This window comes from Pygocentrus nattereri, chromosome 2, assembly GCF_015220715.1.
Source record: "Pygocentrus nattereri isolate fPygNat1 chromosome 2, fPygNat1.pri, whole genome shotgun sequence".
Lineage (NCBI taxonomy): Eukaryota > Metazoa > Chordata > Actinopteri > Characiformes > Serrasalmidae > Pygocentrus > Pygocentrus nattereri.
The window spans coordinates 10,055,638-10,073,137 of NC_051212.1; the positions used below are offsets into that span (position 1 = coordinate 10,055,638).

The 17,500-nt window shown below is 42.3% G+C and overlaps 2 protein-coding genes across 2 annotated transcripts in view; one reads left to right on the plus strand and one right to left on the minus strand.

Annotated features, from left to right (window-relative positions):
• The window catches only part of phlpp1 (PH domain and leucine rich repeat protein phosphatase 1), a 133,989-nt gene extending 121,593 nt beyond the window's left edge, over positions 1-12,396 (plus strand). The window contains exons 12-17 of the mRNA XM_037544993.1: positions 34-196; positions 1,741-1,871; positions 2,944-3,060; positions 5,517-5,711; positions 6,400-6,628; positions 7,832-12,396. Of these exons, the coding sequence (XP_037400890.1) occupies positions 34-196; positions 1,741-1,871; positions 2,944-3,060; positions 5,517-5,711; positions 6,400-6,628; positions 7,832-9,058 (2,062 nt within the window). The 3' untranslated portion in view covers positions 9,059-12,396. The remainder of the gene's footprint in view (positions 1-33; positions 197-1,740; positions 1,872-2,943; positions 3,061-5,516; positions 5,712-6,399; positions 6,629-7,831) is intronic.
• Positions 12,397-16,197: 3,801 nt separating this feature from the next.
• si:ch73-40a17.3 (meprin A subunit beta) overlaps positions 16,198-17,500 on the minus strand; it is an 18,621-nt gene continuing 17,318 nt past the window's right edge. The window contains exon 14 of the mRNA XM_037544819.1: positions 16,198-16,657. Within this exon, the coding sequence (XP_037400716.1) occupies positions 16,435-16,657 (223 nt within the window). The 3' untranslated portion in view covers positions 16,198-16,434. The remainder of the gene's footprint in view (positions 16,658-17,500) is intronic.

Sequence of the window (17,500 nt, forward strand, 5' to 3'; positions counted from 1 at the left end):
CACACACCCAACCATGTGTCTGTTGTTGTGCAGTAAAATGGCAAAGCTGGAGGAGCTGGAGGAGGTGGACCTGAGTGGGAACAGACTAAAGGCGGTGCCCACCACCATCCTGAACTGCAGGCGCATGCACACGCTCATCGCCCACTCCAACGCCATCGAGGTGTTCCCAGAGGTCATGCAGCTCATGGACATGAAGGTCAGTTTACACACAGGCCAACAGAATTAATATCTTTTTTAGGCTTTAGATGTTTTGAATAAGATAATCTCCTTAGAGTTGTTATTATTGTCCTTTTGCTGTTATTTAGTTTTACATTCATAATTACACAGTTAATGAGAAAATGCTGTCCAGCTAGTTTCGAGTATCAGTAAGAGTTCATGGACGGATATTCAGTTAAATAGATAAGGATTCAAAACAGGCAGGGGACGTTGGTACGTTTTTATGCTGGAGGAGGAACAGAGGCTGCCTCTTCAGATGAGCTATTTAGCTAATAGAGCTAACAGCTGGATGCAGATGGGGACTCGTCCTCATCTACTCAAGCCCTTTTCTCCTCAGTAGATGATGTGCTGACATTATATTTGTCAGAGAATAAGTGGGTAATGATCTGATAATATTACAAAACAATATGTACTAACTTAAAAATTGCCTACCAGTTTTCTGGTTGTTACTAAATAAAAAGTAAGTAATTGTAGTTGTAACTAGTTTATATTAGATTAGATTCAACTTTGAGAGACAATGAAGTGCAGAATACAGTATGAATTACATATAAAGTTGTTGGTAATAAAATGGAATATAACGATACTTTTCCATAAGTCTGAATTTTTCATGTGTTGCATACTTATTATTTTCTATAACTCCTACAGTAGAATATATAGGGATATGCTGCCCAGCTCTTACATAACCCCTCATAAGATCTGCTTACTTAACATATGACCCCTTTTCTTTTAAATCTTTATAGGGCTTTTATAATATTAGGATTGTTACCTCAAAAAATGAAGTAGATCTGCTGAAATGATATACAGGGAGATTCAATAGAAAGAGGCCCTCAATATTCTCTAAAAACTCGCTCTAAGACGAATCGATCTGAAACGAACAACGTGCAATGTGCTCCTCAGTTTATGGAGCTATTATAAAGCACATAATTGTTAAAATAGTACAGTGTGTTACTGTTATTTTACCATTTTATTACTGACTTTTTACTGTAAGTAGCAACGTGATGAAGATCTTGGTACCAGTAATATTACCATATCAGTACTGATTTATGACCAATCTAGAAAGAGCTACTATATATATATATATATATATATATATATATATATATATATATATATATATATATATATATATAATATATATTGTTATAGTCTTTTTTTCAAGGAAACGTAGCAAACACCCGAGCTGTGATTTCAGTATTTGAATAACTGCACCTCGAACAGTTAACAAAGTACTCGAGGACCTGTGCACATCCCTGATAGTTCATTTTCCAGTGGATTACATTTGGTATCAATCAGTGCCATAAACAGCAGAAATATATATTTTTTTATTTTTCTGCATAAGAAGACGGGAAGCGCAGCAATGACTTTTCAGCAAATTCATTCCATGAAAAAAATACCACTTAGAAACACAAACACACGTGTGGAACAACCTGCGTTTTCACCAGAGTTGCTCTTCTTGTTTCTTTGAGCTTCAAATATCAAATCCCGTCATGTTTGAAAGCTTTAATCCTCTCGTCCTGTCCGCAGTGTGTGGACCTGAGCTGTAACGAGCTGATGGAGATCACGCTGCCTGAGAATCTGCCTCCAAAGCTGCAAGAGCTCGACCTTACCGGAAACCCCCGACTCAACCTGGACCACAAAACCCTCGAGCAGCTCAAGTAAGCCACTGTGAATGATGTGGGAGCTTTTGTTTATGCACAGTACATCAGTCTGGCTCGAACTGTTTAACGCGTTCATCTCTTACAGAATGTTTGTTCATTTTCGGAGTCCCTACATCCTGATTACTGCTGTAGTAAAGACGGGCTGCGTTTCAGTAGTTCTTTATTTTAACATGCCCACTGCATCGTCCACTGCATATATATATACACACTACACTAAAGCCAAGGCTTATATACTGATTGTTGATCATGAAAGTTCATGAGCCATGTGATCTCCCAGAGAGATCTGGGAAATGGAGTCAGAACTAGGATGATGTGTGAAGAAAATAATGACATTATATCAGCAGTCATTGCAGATGGTGTAGTTTGCAACCTAAAGCAAAGCAGAACAGATATTATTGCTTAGAATTTCTTAGATTTCTGGGCAAGTTCTGCTGCGGAAATCCACACGTGTTCACTCGGTCCCCTCAGCTTTTCCCACGTAGAACTGTGAAAGTCAAAAGTCCACTGTAAAGATCTTCCACCGAGCTACGAGTTAGTCTCCACGTTCAGCCTCCATGTTTAGTAGATGTTCAAGACAAAATAGGACAGAAAAATGCTCAGTGAAGTGTCTTGAGTATTGAATATTATTTTACTGTACGTTATTTTATCATCCACTGAGCAGGATATCATTTATCCTGGGTAGAAAGCCGCCCTCGTCTGCCTGAGCGCAGATGCTGATTTCACCCATAGTGGCTGAAAGACTTCTCCCTGGTTTTGAATGACGGAGGCAGTTTACTTCCAAAAAAAGATGCACTCCTCTGTCTGCTTCCTTTGCGCTGCTGAATTTAATTCACAGTCCTGCTGGATGGATAACGGTGGTTCTCAAAAACTGCATAGTCTGGTGGTATTTCAGCATCTTCCGAAGTTTAGAGTGGAATTGTTTTTATCTCAGTAGTGTTTTTTTAGTGCCAATTAGTGGATTGATTACATGACCAGTCAACTTGTCTACACAGCCCTTAATGTATCCTGATTGGCCCTTTCATGCTAACTGTGATGTATGTGTTTATAAACTGTGTTTATTCTCCTGCAGCAACATTCGCTGTTTCCGGATCGACCCCCCACCGACTTCCTTCTCAGCCAGCGAGGCTGCAGCAGGTCCAGCTGTGTGGAGCCATGGATACACGGAGGCTTCAGGAGTGAAGAACAAGTAAACAACTTTCAAACACAATTTTATGTTTAAACATGTATACGTTTGTACTGCCTCTGTACTTATTATTATTTTACCATATATAATGCGGAGTTGGGCCTGACCAAGGTCACGGGTTGGCTGATAATATTGCCTGATATGGATATTGACGATAACACACAGATAGTATTAGTAACATTTTTTGGCAGCACGAAAATTCCGATTAGCAACCTTCCCAACCTTAGATGGTTGTGCCACTGGGAGAGTCCATCCTTGTTTAATGTAATGACGGTAAAAGAGACTAAACTCTTAAATTTGAAGACAACACACCAGTGTGGTTTGTGCAACAACCACACTTACATGTAACCAGCCGTCACCTCCAGTGTGTGAATAACATACTGAGACATCAAACATTCTGTTTATGAAGATTTCTAAGACAAATAAGACGTAATCAACAGAAATCAAAACTTCTAAGAACTTCTAAGCTCCACCCCCAGTGATGCAATGTTTATATCGTTTAAATCTGTTTCTGCTGTTTAAGGTGAAGATCTTTGCCAGTAAATTGGGAACTGACAGTCTTATCTGTCCATATGCCGCTGTTTAGCCGCAATCCGTGTTCCTAACACAGTTTCTGTTACATGAAAATCCGTGTTGACAGCACGTATTTAAGACCATTGACCACTGACAGCCAGGCTGAATAGCAGGATCGAAATAAAAACAGACTACAAATAAAATTGATTATAAATGTAATGAAATATACAGCCAAACACGACCGTGAAACTACGGAACTCGTCCTCTACAGGAAACGAGCTTAAATAGGACATATTTCTGCAAGGTGTAGTGCACAGTTTCTGTGTATTTGTTGAGTTTAACATTTTGGGACAAATTAAAATGTAAAATATAAACTGCCGTAACTTTCACACAGGCTATGGTTTATTTTTATCACCCCTAAACAAATAAATAAATACATAAAGAGTTGTAAAATGTGCAGTGGTAGAGGTTGTGTGGCTTATTTTAATTGAAAGTGATTCATAATTGAAGTCAAAGTTTCTGCATAATTAAATGGTTAAGATGTAAAGAAAGTCATTCAGAGTGGATTGGTGTGAAGAAGTGGAGTGGTTTAGAGAAACTTGTCAGAATTGGTCACAGTGGTGGTGATAGGAACCAGACGTCTGAAGTGTCTGATGCCTCTAGAAGCTCCATCAGTTAATGATAAAGTTATTATGTGAAATAGTTGTGCTACCTGAAGCCTGGGATGATACTTTCATGATACCTGTAGGTTTCTAGTCTAAAATGTATTCTTAAAAATCCGTTCATGTTGAGGGGGTACACTTGTGAGGCAAAATAGCACCCAGATGAACTTCTGAGACACTACTTCACCATAGTTTGGAGAAGGTTTTGGCCTAAAATCACTATATGGCCAAAATGATGAGACATGCCACCTAATTATTGACTTGAGGGGTTTCAGCCACACCCATTGCTAACAGGTGTTTAAAATCAAGCATATAGCCATGCAGTCTTCATAGACAAACACTGGCAGTAGAATGGGTTGAACTGACAAGGACTCCAAGTTTGGTGGATGCCAATAGATCCCTACGTACTGCAATGCATAGGGCTAACAGTGCAGTTTGGTGGAGGAGGGATAATGGTCTGGTGCTGTTTTCAGGGTTTGGGCCCCTTAGTTCCAGTGAAATGTTAATGCTACAGCTTCCAAAGACATTAAAAATATATATATGCTTCCACATTTGTGGCAGCAGTTTAGGGAGGACGCTTTCCTGTTCCAGCATGACTGTGCTCCTGTGCACAAAATGCCTCCCAGAATGACTTGATTGGACGAGTTTGGTAAGAAGGGAACTCCAGTGGCCTGCACAGAGCATTAACCTCTACCCCACTAAACACCTTCGGGATGAATTAGAACAACCTCACAAATGCTCTTTTGATTGAAAAGTCACAAATTCCCACTTATGCAGTTCAAAATATTGAGGAAAGCTTTGCAGTAGAGAGAAAGGTGTTATAGTCACAAGGAGGGGGCCAGCTCCATGTTTACGCCAACGATTTAGAAAGTTGATGTGTCCACATACTTTTGACCATATACTGTAAATGCAGGGTGTTGGAAGGTGTAGAACTAAAAAAAAAAAAAGACTTTTTTTTTTAGATTTAGCACTATTTACATACAACCAACATTACATACAAAAACAGAAGGTAGGTGATGCCTTTGGATAGTAAACAAATGTTTGTTTCTGTTTTCAAGACTCCTGTTTAATATCACCATCATTGTAAAGAAATCTGAGTCTATAAGTTTCTCTGCAATGACACCAAACCACTCTAACATGAATATTTACAACCCAATGCTTAAGTTATGAATTTTGAAATATTGGTGGATTTCCTCTCAATTTAAAGAAATGTATGAATGCATTAACAGTGAGGCAGTTCGTTAAATAAGTGAACTAATCTGTGTTTTGGTCTGTGGTGCTCAGACTGTGTGTTGCGGCACTGTCAGTGAGCAGTTTCTGTGGCAGTCGAGAAGCTCTGTACGGAGTGTTCGATGGAGACAGGAACGTGGAGGTGCCTTATCTGCTGCAGTGCACCATGAACGACATACTGGCCGAGGAGCTACACAGAACCAAGAGCGAGGAAGACTACATGACCAACACCTTCCTCGTCATGCAGAGGTGAGATCAGCAGCACTTCACAGACAGCAGGGGGCAGTACAGTATAAGATGCATGACAAAACTTTGTGGAAGTAATCTCTGACGTCTAAGCGACTCAATTCAGTTTTTTGGGTTAGGGTTCCAGTACGTCATGAAATCTCATATTTCAGGTTTTGCGTTTGGTACAAATCAGAAAAAGAATGCACTGAAAAGGAAATGGAGCCGAAGGAACATTGAACACAGTAGTGGGGGGAGGGGGGGGGGTTAATATAATATGTTTATTTGTTTGTTATTTTAATATATGTTAAATAAACTAGGCTTACAAACAGTTACAAACAACACAATTGTGCATATTCTGGTTAATATTATTAGAATTGGTTTGATTGGTGCAGTCGAATCACTAATTTTTACACCCCATTTCCATTTTTTGGTCTTTTTATTGCACAGTTTGAAAATACCTGACTGTTTATAATATGTTGAAATTTCCTGATAAATGGAGGAAGAACAAAAGGCACAGAATTACATTGTAAAAAGTGATGTTCCATTAACTTCCCATCAAATTTGAGAATGTTTTTTTTGTTTTTCATTTTCTTTATTTTTTGACTTACAAGGTTTTGTTATGACAGTGACAGTCTCTTCATAAATGAAGCAGATTCACCGTATGACCAAATCTCATGGTGACTCTTCCGTCCACGGTCTCTCCACACAGGAAATTGGGCACAGCTGGTCAAAAGCTAGGTGGCTCTGCGGTGCTCTGTCACATACGGCACGACCCCACGGACCCAACAGGCTGCTTCACACTAACAGCTGCCAACGTGGGCAAGTGCCAGGCGGTGCTGTGTCGTGATGGCAAAGCACTGCCACTGTCACTGCTGCACAACATCGGCCTAGAGGAGGAGTACAGTCGTGTCCGGCAGCACAAGGCCATCATCACTGAGGTGAACTACAGTTTAGCTACACTTTAAGTAAAATACCACTTTAGCTACAATTAATATGAATGAGGTAAACGACAGCTAGAGCTTTAGCTACAGTTGTTGCCACTGAAGTAAAGTACACCCAGCGCTCTAGCTAGTTCTTTACCTACACTCTCACTGAGCTAAATACAGCTGCCTCTTCAGCTACAATCATCATCACTGAGGTATAGTGCAACTATACGCAGTCATCACTGAAGTACTAGTCTTCTTCTACTTCTTCTTCTTCTTCTTCTTCTTTCGGCTGCTCCCTTTAGGGGTCGCCACAGCGGATCATCTGCCTACTTCTTGCCCTATCCACTGCCTCCTCTACTTTCACACCAACCATCTCCATGTCCACCTTCACTACATCCATAAACCTTCTCTGAGGTCTACCTCTTCTCCTTCTACCTGGCAGCTCCATCTCCAACATTCTTTGCCCAATATATCCACTATTCCTCCTCAACACATGTCCAAACCATCTCAACCTGGCCTCTCTGGCTTTATCTCCAAACTGCTCCACCTTCACTGTCACTCTGATCTGCTCATTTCTAATCTTGTACATCCTTGTCACTCCCAACGAAAATCTCAGCATCTTCATCTCCGCCACCTCCAGCTCAGCCTCCTGTCTTTTAGACAGGGCCACAGTCTCCAAACCATCCATCATAGCAGGACACACTACTGTCTTGTAGACCTTCCCTTTCACTCTTGCTGCTATTCTTCTGTCACACATCAGCCCTGACACCCGTCTCCACCCACTCCATCCTGCCTGCACCCTCTTCTTCACCTCTTTTCTACACTGTCCATTGCTCTGGATGGTTGACCCAAGATATTTGAAGTCATCCACCTTTATGACCTCTACTGCTTGCATCTTCACCTTTCCACCTGCCTCCCTCTCATTCACTCATTGTCTCTACTGACCTTCATTCCTCTCCTCTCCAGTGCAAACCTCCACCTCTCCAGATTCTCTTCCACCTGCTCTCTACTCTCACAGCTCAGCTAAAAACTGTTTAATTACGATACCAAGAAGTTTACTCAAAGTCCTAATAATGATTGAAAGCAACATCACTCACATATTTTTGGATGGTCAAATCTCATTTTCTTTTCCCCTATTTCTAACGGAATCTCAGAAAGCTATCAAAGCGGTCTTGAATCTTTGCTGGATATAACGCTGTTTCTCTGCTTCAACAGGATAACAAAGTCAATGGCGTGACAGACTCCACTCGCATCATGGGTTACTCCTTCCTGTATCCTGCTGTACTCCCTCGACCGTATGTCCACACGCTCACGCTAACTCCCCGGGATGAGTTCTTCATCCTGGGCAGCCGTGGTCTGTTTGAAGCTCTGGACCCAGACGAAGCAGTGGAGGCGGTACGTAAGGTTCCGGACGCTCTGGCTGCTGCCAAGAAGCTGTGCACTCTGGCACAGGCGTATGGCTGCACAGACAGCCTGAGTGCTGTCGTAGTGCAACTGAGCGTGGCCGAGGATTGCTGCTGCTGCTGCTGTTCCTCTGCTGCGCCCCAGCCACCTCCAAGCCCCGGACCAGGCCTTTACCCACCCTCCTCTTCTGCGGGTGTACCACCATCCTCCTGCAGTGAGATCAGCTCAGAGGTCAGCGCCTCAGAGATGAGCTCAGAAGTGGGTTCTACCGCTTCCTCAGATGAACCACAGATCCTGCTCCAAGAGGCCCACCTGCACCTCCACCAACAGACCCACCAGGCTCTGCAGCCGAACCCGAATACCCGCCTCCTCCCCTGCTGCTCTCTCCATCCAGCCTCCTCTGTCACGCCGGGTGCCACCTCATGCACAGTGGCAACCTCCATCATGGCAGTGGCAAGCTCTTTCCAGCGGCAGCTGTCCAGTGCCACATTCTCCAGCGCACTTTCTGACAACGGCCTGGACAGCGAGGACGAGGAACCCATTGCTGGAGTCTTTTCCAACGGCAGCCGAGTGGAAGTAGAGGCTGATATCCACTGTTTGCACCTCCTGCAACCTCCTCCTCCACCCCCACCTCCACCATCTACCCCTGAGGCTCCTGAAGAGGCTGGTCCCATTGACCTGGTAGCAGAGATGTCAGCATCAGCCACTGTTAACATCAGTCAGCAAGCTGAGAAATTGGGCAACCCTGGGACAACCACCGAAGTTCCAAGCAAAACTCTTGCAGGGAAGAGGAGAGGGAATGGCTCGGTGGCGCCTCAGGAAAGGAGCCATAACCTCATAGAGGTGGCCGCTGACGAGCCTTCTAAAAAGTCTGGGGGATACTTCACGGCACCTGCACAGCCCGACCCAGATGACCAGTTCATCATCCCACCCGAGCTGGAAGAGGAGGTGAAGGAGATCATGAAACAGCATCAGCAGGAGCAGCAAAGGCCCACCAAGAGTGACCAGCCTACCGACTATTATGACACACCTCTCTAATAAAATACATGTACTTGCATCGTAGAGCAGGGATCATCCCTTCTTGTCCTGGAGAATGGAGTCCATCACAGTTATGGGAATCCCTGATTTAAAACATCAGGTTTAGTAGGTGTGAGAATGCAGAGATATCACCAAACTGTGCTGGACTCCAATGGTCTTAAACATAAAGGTGCCTAAAAGGGTTCTTTGTAGCAATAGAAGCCATGGAAACAAGTTTGCTTTCCTAAAGAAGCTGTCAGTGGATGGAACCTATTTTTGATAGAAATATGCAAACCTGATAAACCTTTGTGAAGCTTAAAGAACCTCCACAAAATGTAACCATTTAAACGTTTTTCCTAGGTCTGCATGACCAGGTCAAGACCCATTTTGGAACCTTTATTTTTAAGGGTGCATGAATAAAATTGCAACCTTGTCCTTGGGAAACCCCGGATGGTCTACATTTTTGCTGCATCTCCGCATACCTATACCAGAAGTTCAGTCCTTGAAAGAAGACCAATCTGTGGACCAGTTGTCACCAACTCTGCTCCTGGAGATCTGCCTTTCTACAGACTTTTGCTCCAACAATTATCGAACCCAACTGATCCCTCTAATTCAGTGGTATCCAGAAAGGGCTGATGCTGCCACACCAGCCCTTTGTGGATAAGATTGGACACCCCTGATCTAATTATTGCCCTCAGAAGTCTTTGTAAGCTGAAAGACGTGATTTAGATTTGGGATTGAGGTGAAATCTGCATTAAGGTAGATCTCCATAAGTAGGGTTGGTAACCTGCTGTGGACCATCTCGGGGTGCCCAAGGAGTGGATTGGAAACCATTCCGATAGAACAGTGGTACTTCAGTCCCGAGGATCCACTGCTTTGTACGGAGTCAAAGAGTTGATGATTACCTGATGAGCAGGATCAAGTGTGTTGGGACAGTGAATACATAAAACTGTGCAAGACAGTGGATCTCCAGGACAAGATCTGCTTTAGTGCAGTTACCCAATAACATTCTTGGTGCATCTCTGCACTGTTTACTCTGTGACCAATCTGAGTACACAAAAGGGTGAAATTATTAGCCAGTAAGCTAATTCAAGTATAAAGAAGGGGAAGAATGTAAATTGTGCAGTACAGGTGTCCGAGAGGACTGGGATTTGCATTTGTATAAAGGCCTGCTCCTTGACTTTTGCCACAGTGTCTATAACCAGTGGCCATTAACTCTGCTCCTGAAGAGCTACCTTCCTCAAGAAATTAGCTCCAACCCTTATCTACCCACCTGATTCATCTGATTACTGCCTTCAGAAGTTCTCGAGTAGCTGAATGAGGTGTGTTAGATTCGGTTTGGAGGTGAAGGGTAGATCTCCAGGTGGACTGTGGGTGACCACTGTTGGTGATCACTAGTCTAAGTACCTGTTTCAGGATTGGAACAGCACCCCTTAGTTCACTAACAAGCTCTTTTCCTTAAAGGATGTTTGGCAGGAAATCTTAATTTTAAGATTTTTAAGTTTTTTACTCAACACAGATGTAGTTGATCAGCCAAGATAGTTCCGTGACAAGATTTTGCTTCTTTAGCTTAGCTCTGGAGCTACAAAGCTAATGTTGCCAACAAGCTCTAGAGGTCTGTAGTCACCCAGATCTTTTCTGTGAACACATCCCCTGAACTTCTCTGAACCGTCTAAAAACTCATCCAGGTCTTTGGTTTAGGACATGGTATGGCTTACTGTGAATTATAATAAAATACAAAACTTCACCTTGTAGCCAAAGGCAGCAGTCAGCCAGTTTAGGAAGCAGGTGTTTTGTTTCCCCACACAGAGTCTGACTCCCCTCCAATTCTAAGCCCGTTGTGTGCACATGGAGCAACTAGTTAACGTTCTGTTTATAAATATATAGCTTCAATTAAAAAATTCAGGATTTAACAGTAATTTTAACACTGAAGAAACAACAGAAATTATTTATGTAATCTAGAGAGAAGTTTTGGGGATATATTTGCAGAAAATATTTGGGTCACTATTGATTTCTAGTGTGTGTTAGCAACATTATAAACTACAGAAGCAGAATTTGGACACTAAAGATCTCGACTGATCGGCTACACTTGGTTTAAAAGTACAACTGTGTAATTTTTGGCCAAACCATTCCTGTAACAGACGGAAGGAGATGTGCTTAGTGATATCAGGTGTAGTGGTGTATGGTTTGGATCCGGTAGACTTGGCAGCTCTTTATGGAATCAAACCAAGTACTCCTGATGTGGAATTTGATTAATATAATCAAACCTGCCCACAAACGCATCTTTGGAGAGATACTAACAGACATTTTAACCCTAAACAGTCTGCAGTACAACAGTGGCGTCCAGCATCTTCAAGCTCGTGTGAAAGACGCCATCGGGCTACTGCACCATACATCCGCACAATACAACCGCAGCAACGACCCCGGATTCCTGCAAGCCGACAAATAGGAACTTACATCAGCCAATCCCTTTAAGAGACTTCAGCCCTGCCCTGCACACTACTTTGTGCCACACCCCTTTAAGAGCTCAAGCAGTTCACTACTGATTTACTGACTGTTTAGCATTTATTTACATAAAGAAACAGTATCTAGAGTTCAACACTAGTCTTGCAATGTTAACGCATTACCACACGACCAAATTACGGATTTTGTTTTTTTGTTTTTTTGTTTTTTGTTTTTTTTTAACTTACCATATCTTTTTCATGTGTGGAAATGCGGCAAGAGACTTCTGAAAGAAATGATTTGGAAAAGAAGAAAAGAAATGCTCAGAATCGTTTTGTTTGAAATGGATGGTGATGTGTAGTACACACCGATAATACCACGCTTATCTGTTGTAGATAGGGCACTTATGTAAGACTGTATTTCTTCACTAAATCAAGGCTTCAGGCCTGTAAAAAATAGAAATTTAGTAGTAATTTGGAAAGACTAACTCCTAGGAGTTGCTTACTCTTTTATGGTGACCTAGTCACTTTTTTACTAATCTTCTCTGCGAGAAATGGTGATTTTTTTTTTTTTTCTTTTTTCCAATGATTGTAAATAAGAAATATTGTATACGGATGCTTTTTAAAGGAACTGTGTGTCTATGACAAGCTTACTCCTTCCTCATACAGGCAAGTACGCATATGTATTCAGAGCATAAACACAAAAACGGAGGACGTAAAACAAACTGCACATTATGCTCAGTCTCGTCATCACTGTCCGGTTAAACACACACAAACAAACAAACACCTCATTCTCCCTTTGTCACCAGCATGACTGTCGAGTCCAGAAATGCAAACAAATTTATCTAATAGGAATTGTAAGCAAACCACACAAAAAGTTCCTGTTTTTTGTTATAATAAATCTTAAATTTATCATTCTAAGGCTCCCTGTTCTGTTGTTTTTGGACTAAAAGGAAAGGTAAACATTGAGTTTTATCTTTATTGTGAGTTTTTAAAATGCCAGTTAAAGACATTATTTAAACATAATTACTAATACAGATTTTTGTTAAATAATTTATTATTATTCTGCCCGAAGACTGCTGGGATAGACTCCAGCACCCCCCCACGACCCTGACGGAGAAGCGGCTTGGAAAATGGATGGATGGATGGAATCTATTATTATTATTATTATTATTATTATGCCCAGAAATGTGCTAAAAATGGCACATTTTCATTCCGAATGCAAAGATTTCTGAATATGTAAGATTATGCAAATTGTAAACGCTCCTTTGCCACATGGTTTCCAAACCAACCCCTTCACCAACTGGGACAGTACTTTTTACCTACCCAAAATATCAAGACAGTGGTGGGCCACTGTTGGCCCGCTGACGGCAAAGATGGTGGCCCACTGGCTTTTTTGCACAGCATTTTCCGGGTGGCCCACTGGTAGTTAAACAAATTTAGACTAAATCCCACTTTACATCACTCATTTTGCACTTACAGTCCAATTTACTTATTTTTCCTTCTTTTGTTATCCTTTCCAAATGAATTTAGTAAATATCAGCAACATCATAAATAAAGCCAGTAACTTATTTAGCACAGTGTCAACATGTTCAGCAGTCATAATATATTAGGCCCATCTCAGTTGGTTATGATAAATATGATAAAAATGTTTATTTTCCAAAAATAAGTATTTGAATGTAAAACCTGTTTAAGGGGATTAAAAACTAGTTAGTCTTTTTATGCAGGACAATAAACTTGAGTGGTCTGAGGGAAGACCAGCTGTGGCAAACAGCCACTTCCCATTTCCCCCGTTATATCAAAAACAGGACTGCAAAACGCCAGAGGGCGCCACGAGCGAGTCCTCAATGAATGGGAGTAAATGGAGTTGGACGACTAAAAACGAAAAGTTAAAATAGTTTCTAATCGCTCACCCAGAATGTTTCTTTAATTTTGGAAAGTAGAAGGACGTATTTCACGATAAAAGCAAAGACAACTCGCCTGAATGTGTCCTTTTTGTACAGCAAACATGTTTTGGGCAGTACAGTGCTAACATTACTGCTGCTGAGTGCTGACTGGTTGGTGAGCAGCACATTGGCTGTTCTCTGGTGCTGACCTTACTAAGCCAGCGGACTGATACATGCTTGCTATCTGGGTTGGGTGAATAAGAGTACAGCCCTCCATGTCTGAACAGATTGAGCAGAAACAAATAAGCTTCTGCTATAACAGGAATAGGGCGGCACGGTGGCGTGGTGTCGCCTCACAGCGAGGAGGGCCTGGGTTCGATTCCCCGGCCGGGTGACCGGGGTCCTCTCTGTGTGGAGTTGGCATGTTCTCCCCGTGTGTGCGTGGGTTTCCTCCAGGTTCTCCGGTTTCCTCCCACAGTCCAAAGACATGCAGTCAGGCCGATTGGACGTGTTAAATTGCCCCTGGGTGTGAGTGACTGTCTGTGTCTGTCTGTCTGCCCAGTGATGGACTGGTGACTTGTCCAGGGTGTATCCTGCCTTCCACCTGATGACCACTGGGATAGGCTCCAGCGACCCTGAGGGAGAAGCGGCTTAGAGGATGGATGGATGGATGGATGTAACAGGAATAATCAGAATATGAAGTATCAAAATCATATCAACACCCAGAAAATGTTGAACCGCAAACTGAACTTGAACAGTTGCAGTTACTGTGCGAAAAAAAGCAAAGCAGAGCTGATTATGCCAGCACTACCTGAGGCCAACCATTTGGTTCAACGCACCACAGAACAAATTAGATTCAGTCTTGGCCCTCAAGCACCAGCAACTCGACTCGGTCAGTGTTTTTCCTCCAAACTTGCAGATATTAAACCCATGTTGTGGTGTCTAGTCTGCTTGCTAAGCTAATGCTAGTCTCTTATGCTTCCAAGGACAGCAAAGGAACAAGATTGGCATGTTTTAACGACTCAACACACAAAAAAAATCAGTTCACTGCCTCAGATTTGAGTCTGTATCTTCCCAAGTTGCATCCATGAAGCCTTTGGCCTGCTGGCTAAGCTAGTGCCTCATGCTAACACTGGAAGTTGTGTGTGAATTTGTATCATGCTAAGCTGCTGCCACCTGCTACTAGGACAGTTCAACATGTGATATGTGACAGCGCATTGGATGGATGTGGAATAAAGATTAAATGCCGTCGTCATCAAATTATTTTAGATAACTGTTAACTACGCCCTCCAAACATAAACATTAGGTTAGCTAGGTTAGCGCCTCCCTGATACAGTTCCACTTATTAATATTCATTTTCCACTCACAGTCCAAATGACCTGAGTCTTCCTTTCGTCCTTTCTTTGGTCATACATTGTAAATTAATGTAGTAAATCATTTTAACCCAGCCCAGTGTCAGCAACGACATTCTCTATAACATCACTTTACATCAGGCCTAGATGCCGGTTTCTCTCAGTTGTTGGGAATATTTATCTAAGTTTATTTATTTTTAAAATAAAATGCAAAGTGCATTTAAAATTTGGGGACATTTAAAAAGCAGTGGCAAGCAGTCAGCACGGTGCTGACCTTAACCAGCCAGCGGACCGATGTATGCTTGCTATGTGTTGTGCTATCTGTGGCTGTAAGTATTCGGTTCACATGGCATAATCCGATTGTGTTATAATCCACTCATAGGCATATTTTATTACACTGGACTGTGATGGGTTGAAGCTTTTTGTATTAAGAGGCTATGCAGGCCCCCCACCCCAACTGGACAAGCCTGTGTTTTGAGTGGAAAAAAACTTGACACATGTATCAATCTGCAAAAACAAGTCATCCAAGAGGGGTTTACCATTTTAAAAACACATGTTCGAGTGCAGGGGCTCTTTAAAACAGTCTCCTCCAGTATCATCATTATCTCTGATAATAGATGCTGTTTGGCAATAAGTCAATTTGAAGTTCAACTTTGTATATTCCCGTTCTTGAACGTCGCCCTTTAAAGCTCTACAGGGGAATAGCTTTTACTGTGCTATTGACCTTGCCACCCATCCTGTGCTTGCACAGACAAGGCACTAGGTGTCAGTGTTATTGCATGTGTTTGACTTGACTTGGCATCATTGTAACTGAAAGGAGGCCTGTTTGCTTTTGCAGTGCAAGTCTGCTAGTGCTACTCTGACCTTCATAGAAAAGCATTAGCAATAGATCGGGATGACCTGGAGCCCAAGGTCACCATGCCCAAACACAGGCATGGGCTAGAGGGGTATAAAGGCTCCCCAGCATTGGGCTATGGCGCAGTGGAGCCCCATCCAGTACCTTTGGGATGAGCTGGAGTGATCAGAACTGATCATCCAACATCAGTACCTGACCTCACTAATGCTCTTTTGGCTGAATTTACATTTACATTTATGGCATTTGGCTGACGCTCTTATCCAGATCGACTTACAATTTGGTCATTTTACACAGGTAGGCCAAGGTGGTGTTAGGAGTCTTGCCCAAGGTCTCTTATTGGTATAGTGTAGTGTGTTTGCCCAGGTTGGGGATTGAACCCCAGTCTACAGTGTAGAAGGCAGAGGTGTTACCCACTACACTATCCCAACTGAATGCAGTCAAATCCTCACAGCGATGTTCCAACATCTAGTGTAAAGCCTTTCCAGAAGAGTCTAGGCTGTTGGTGCAGCAAGCTCCCTATCAATACCCTTGATTTCAGAAGAAAGGTGTCTATAAACTTTTGGACATATAGTGAAGCTTAAACACGTCAACAGGTTTGATGAAGAAAAGAATGAAATGAGACGAATAAACAACAAGATATTTACTGAGTCACATGCAATTAAAAGACGGAAGGAAAAAAAAATCCCGGAATCAAATCTATATGGAAGCGAAGAATATCCTTAAACGATGCGTCTCTGAAATGCACGCTGCTCTGATTTCAGCCCTCGGGTCATTTGCCTGAGAGCCACAGGCCACAATCTTCCCAAAGCACAGGTCAATTATGAGTTCCTCTGCGTTATTAATGGAATGCGTATGAAAAGCTTCAGGATTTTACAGACATGTTTTTAATGATGACGCTGCCGCCCAACTCGTTCATCTTCCTCCTGTGCTTCTTCTTCAGACACACCACACTCACCACCGTCACCACCAGCATGGCGGCGAAGATCACGACCGAGGCCACGACCGTGGTAACCATGTTGTCCTGAGTCGAGCTTTTAAACTGACACCTGTCGCCGTAGTTCCACCAGTCTCCCCCCGCCGCACACCTGCCGAGAGAGGGTTCTGTTAGCTAATGAGACAAGTGATCGTTAACTTCAGGCTTAGTGAAGCAATGAGCCGAAGGAAGGCATGCGCTGGAGCTACTGAGCCACAGTTAATGACAACAACACACAATGTGGCAACAAATACGCTCTTAAAAAGATGGTTCTTCAAGGGTTCTTACTCAAGAAAATGGTTCCAGAGAGGACCATGAATGCTCATAGAACCCTTTGCTTGATTGAAGGGTTCATTGCATCATGAAATTGTTCTCTGGGTTGGAAAATATGCATAAATGTGCTATAGACAGTTCTATGTGGAACCTTGTAGCACCCAAAATGGTTCTTCTATTGTTACAAGCTCATCAAAGGGTTCTTTGCATCATGAAAGGGTTCTTCAGTTCAGAAAATGTGCATGAAAGGGCTATTGATGGTTCTGAATAGAACCTTTTTGAAAAAGGCTCTTTATAGCACCTTCTATTGTTATGGGCTTGATACCAAAGGATTCTTTATTAAAGAAAATGGTTCTATATAGAACCCAGAACACTCAAAGAACCCTTTGTATGATTAACGGGGTTCTTTGCATCATGAAATTGTTCTTTGGATTGGAAAATATGCAGGAATGTGCTGTAGACGGTTTTACATAGAACCTTATTTGAAAATGGTTTCAATGTAGCACCCAAAAGGGTTCTTCTGATACAAGTTTGATGCCAAAGTGTTCTTCATTAAAGAAAATGGGTCTATATAGAACCAAGAACATGCAAAGAACCCTTCGCATGTTTAAAGGGTTCTTTGCATCATGACAAGGGTTCATCGGATTGGAAAATGTGCATGTGGATGGTTCTTTTGGAAAAA